Source organism: Haplochromis burtoni, unplaced genomic scaffold, assembly GCF_018398535.1.
Source record: "Haplochromis burtoni strain Fernald_Lab_line unplaced genomic scaffold, NCSU_Asbu1 Contig_491, whole genome shotgun sequence".
Taxonomy (NCBI): Eukaryota; Metazoa; Chordata; class Actinopteri; order Cichliformes; family Cichlidae; genus Haplochromis; species Haplochromis burtoni.
In genome coordinates, this window is record NW_024582852.1 from 319901 (window position 1) to 324583 (window position 4683).

At 37.3% G+C, this 4683-nt stretch overlaps 1 protein-coding gene across 2 annotated transcripts in view; it reads right to left on the reverse strand.

The window, feature by feature from the left end:
* si:ch211-117l17.6 (regulator of G-protein signaling 21) overlaps positions 1–4683 on the reverse strand; it is a 7050-nt gene continuing 2367 nt past the window's right edge. Inside the window, exon 5 of one of the 2 annotated variants that reach the window (XM_005946697.3) lies at positions 1–4281. In XM_005946697.3, coding sequence (XP_005946759.1) covers positions 4096–4281 — 186 coding nt within the window. In that variant the 3' untranslated portion in view covers positions 1–4095. The remainder of the gene's footprint in view (positions 4282–4683) is intronic. The other variant, XM_005946696.3, reaches the window with a different exon arrangement.

A 4683-nucleotide genomic window follows, 5' to 3' on the forward strand; every position in this document is an offset into this window, starting at 1 on the left:
ATGATATTTATGACCATGAAGAGTTTAAGTAAACTTTTCACCACAGCTTCATTATTATTGTTTTTGGAGTCCACCTATAACAAAATTTGAAAAGAAAAAAACATCCCTGATTTGAATTTTATCATTTGTACAGCACAGGAACTCTTCCAGGAAGTTCCTATTTGACTAGAGCGCTTATAGGTCTAGTTTGCATATGGGACCTCCTCCTGTCTGTCAAGATGAAGGGGCTACAACTGTGTTAGCTGGGCTAAAACACATTGTACTGGCATATGCTCGCAATTCGGGTAGTTTGCAGCAAATCTTCATATATGCTTCAGTTTGTATATAGTAGCCTGTTTGATTTTGATACCCTTTGGGCTTCAACACTCTGGTGGTCAGTTTGGCACAAGTTGAAGTTTGCATGTAATTTGCAATGGCTTTTGATCTGCAGAGTTGCAGAACTTTTCAACAGCATTGCTTTCACTGCAATGTATCGCCCAGTGTAGGAAAACACAATCATGGGACATTAAACAAGCAAGGCCGCTCTGGGTTATCACTCATTGGTTACAACTCTAATCAATGTACTGACAATAGTCACTATGGTCAGTTTACATTTAAAGCAAAAATAGATCAGGTTATTATCAAATGTAGCCCATAGCCTTGCACTTCCATGTAGACCCTAGCTGGGAGTGTGACAGTACTGAGTCACACCATCTGCCTCTGCCTTCACATGTTGCAAAGATTTCCTACTCATTTTGTATAGAGAGAGGATGTTGGTGCTTTATTCATTCTCATCCTTGACCACATAGCACAGAAATGTATGTTCATCCCCCCCCCAAATCAATAGAAACAGCTTTGCATTGACATTGTAGCAAATACACAAAACCAGACAAAAATAGCAACTCTGCAATCTTATTAATATTTGGTAGTGTGAATAGATTTACTGTTAGAGGTGTGAAAGCCCAAAGCAAGTGCATTTCACAGATCTAAGATGCGAACTTTGGTTCCTAACTGGGGAATTTGAAGTCTTTAAAGCTTTTTGAAAGCTTCCACTCGAAACCTGATGCCATAGGCTACCCTGTTATAATCTACCCTTAGGCTTTGCCTCACTGATGCTTCCCTTTTTGCCCAAACACGGTTATAAGTACTGAGGCGTTGCGATAGTCACCAAACACTGAGAGGTGAAAGCTGCATTCCCTGTCTGAAGTTAAAATGTGGACAAGCACATCAGTGTATAAGATTTAACATTCAGCATCCAGCTCTTATAGTAAAGTTCCTCCCAACCGTAACCGTCTTGACTAACACTGTGCCAGCAGCAGTACTCACTTCCTTTTCGCTACCATGGTAACGGTTGTGGGCTATGAGAAAACAGTGACAGATTGTGTGCCATGTGATGGAGGAGATGTGAGACCTCTGTCGTTTATCAGGAACAACCCGTGACACTCTGTGTACTGAGAGTTTTCTGACGTACGACTGTACACCTGCAAATAGTTTCAGCCCAAAATTACAATCAAAACCAAGTCAACCATAACATTTCCTACAGTATCCACATAAAATTAGAGTGAGCACTTTCAACCTTGTCATAGCACACATGGATTTTGTCCTGCTTTAAAACTAATTTTAACCTTTTAACTTAATTGTAATGCTTTCAGAGTTTACATTCAAAAAATTATTCCACAAAATACTGACTTTATTAAGCAATTTGCTTACATGTAAATTTTCCATGTAATTTGCTACATATGTAATAATAATGTAAAACATTAAATTTAATGGAATCTGTTGATTGGTGTACATTCGGTTTATACCAAGAATATTTTTTTAATGCTTAATTATTTGATTAATTATACCTTTAAATTGAACATTTCAGTTGCTTTTTACACAAAATTATTGCTTTATGTTCATGAGGGAAAAGTATTTTTTTCTTTTTTTGTGTGTAATTATGAGATTAAGGATCCAAAATAAATTTTCCAATAGCTATATCTCTGAAACACAAGTGGCCCTGGATATAATAAATAAAAATAATAATATTGTTATTAAAAGAAAGAGTTGTGGTTACTAGTCCATAGAAAAATAGTATGAGTGGGTGTGTCTCTATAAAGATATTTCTCCCTGCAGTAGGTTGGTGTCTGAAGCTTTCTGGTTTCTCTCTGCAACTATGAAACATGGATTTTGGGACATGACTAATTGTAGGTTCAGTTGCAAAGTTTTAAAGTTTGCATTTTCGCTGTAGTCAGCTCGGCAACTTAAAACTGGAAGAGCGAGCGGCTAATTTGACTGAAACTTTATCATCCTTTTTTCAATCTAATGGCAACCATAATTTACAAAATGAACATGATATAGAAAACACTTCAGTCTAGAGACTGATACCATAGAAAGTCTTTATTGAGGTCATACATCGAGGAAGCCAAGGGGTCATGTTCCCATAGAACCATAAAGGATGTTCTGCTGTTATACTGAGTGTATGATTTCTGTTTCTATTTCCCTCAATGTCCAAATAGCATTAGAGCAACCTTTCTCACATCAAAGTAAATAGTTTGCATGGAAAGCAATAGCCAAAACCTTTGGCTTTTGTCTGAAAACGTAACTCTACCATCGCTTTTTAAAATCCATATGCATTTCTATCTAATGACTAGTAACTAGAACAGGCAAACTCAAACTGAATATACACCTAAAGGCCCAATCTGTCGTCCCTATAATGGCAGCTGACTAACAGACTTGGATGTGTTTAGACTCAACTGCCATGACACAAATATTTGTGTCATGCTGAAGTGGATGTTGATTGTAAACTAGCTAACACGGGGAAACAATATAGCAACATAGTTTCAAAGCCTTCTTCACTTGTGTTGGAACTACAAAAAAGTGAGCTTCATAGTTTGTTTTCATACCTTTCATTGGTGTTCTCTTTCATATGGTAGTACATGAACTCTGGGCTTTCACCTTTATGTTAAAAACAGAGCAAATGCCTCAATATAGTATTTTAAAAATAGGATTTCCAGTCATAAAGCTATTAGTCTTTGACCAGATAGGGTTCAAATATCCTTTTGAGTAATGGTATGAGGCGCTTACTGTTGTAAAAAATATAAGCTACTGTCCTTTTATTATCAAGTCTGATAAGTGATGAAGCAGATTCTCTATGACCACGTCCTCTTTTTTTGCCCCACAGTACTCATCATGGTTGGAAAAACTGCTTAAATTTGTTAACAACATCAGGCCATGAGTACAAACCGATGTGACAAAAACCTTTATTAACGTGGAACTGTTTAACATACACAGTCTCTCTATTTTCATCTGAAAAAACCTTTCCCAGACTCCTCTTTTTGTAGTATTTTCCCCAGTCATTGTCTGTGGGTGATGAGATTATTCCCCTAACAAGGCAGCACATTGAGGGCTGATCTGTTACGCATCAGGTTGTCTGATGACTCCTGTGTTGTCATTTAAGCCCTTGAGTTATTATTAGCTGCCTCAGTACTCCTTTTTAAGGCACAATCTTTAGGAATAAGGCCGTTTACAGAACAGAGCGGGATCGAGGGTTAGAGTGGGGGGTTACTTTTTTCCAGTTTAGTAAACCCTGATGTTGGTGTACAGAGTCAGGCCCACACCTAATTAAAGGATATAGTAGACATGTGACTGAAAACAGAATCCCTTTGCTGGGTAAGCTGTGGAAACTGTTATCCTTTATTTTGACTCATGCCCTTCCTCATGTCTCAGTTTGTCAGTCAGATAAATATAATTCTGACTATATTGGAATAAAAAGAATACTTATAGATAATGAATGACTACAGTTACTGACTGAATGAGCCAAATTTGGGCAAGAAGTCCTAACATTTCACATCAGAAACAAGCCTAACTTACCTAGACTTTCAGTTAACACATACAGTACTTCAAAGAACCTTGAACTCCTCTAAAGTACTAACACATACCAACATTCTTTATACGTACATATCTCCACACTCACATTACTTTTCTGTCATTGTGTTTGCCTTGCTGTACTAAAGTCCACGGCATTTTATCAGTACAAAAAGAAAAAATGATATTGCACACTGTTAAAAAATATTTTTTTATGTTTGGGTTTAGAGTGAAACAGTAAATTAGTTGATCCAGGGATGGTAGCTCTCTTTAAAGGTACCACAGAGTCCTGGATTTGCGCTTTAGACTCAGGTAGGCATCTGAGTGCAGGAATCTTGGGCAAGAGTCTCTTTCCATCAGCAGGTAAACATGTTTCTGGGCCTCGTCAAAGCAGGAAAGGTTGGGTTTCTCAAGTGCCTGCTTGATCTTCTCTCTAACACGCTGGTCTACATTGATCTGAGAAGGAAACAAATGTGACAAGTCAACATATCATCATGTAATGGGTTCCCAAATTGGCTGTGTTTGTTTTCAATTTGTGAAAAGGTGCTTGAAAAACGTTAAATCCAAAATAATTAAAATGCCACCACCAAGATGTGCAAAATACACCCCTGGAAGGAGGTAAGAAAATACCTCTGAATCCTAGGGTTACATTTTTAAGAAAAAAAAGTCTATTTTGTGGTCAATTTTATTACTGGCACAATAAAAAAAAACAAAAAACATTAAATCAAACATTAACTTGCTAGCTCTCTTGTATGCTTTTCAACGCAGATGAAACTCCATGAAATTCAGAATTCTAGCTGCTGAGACAGATCACACACACACACACACACACACACACACACACACACACACACACAC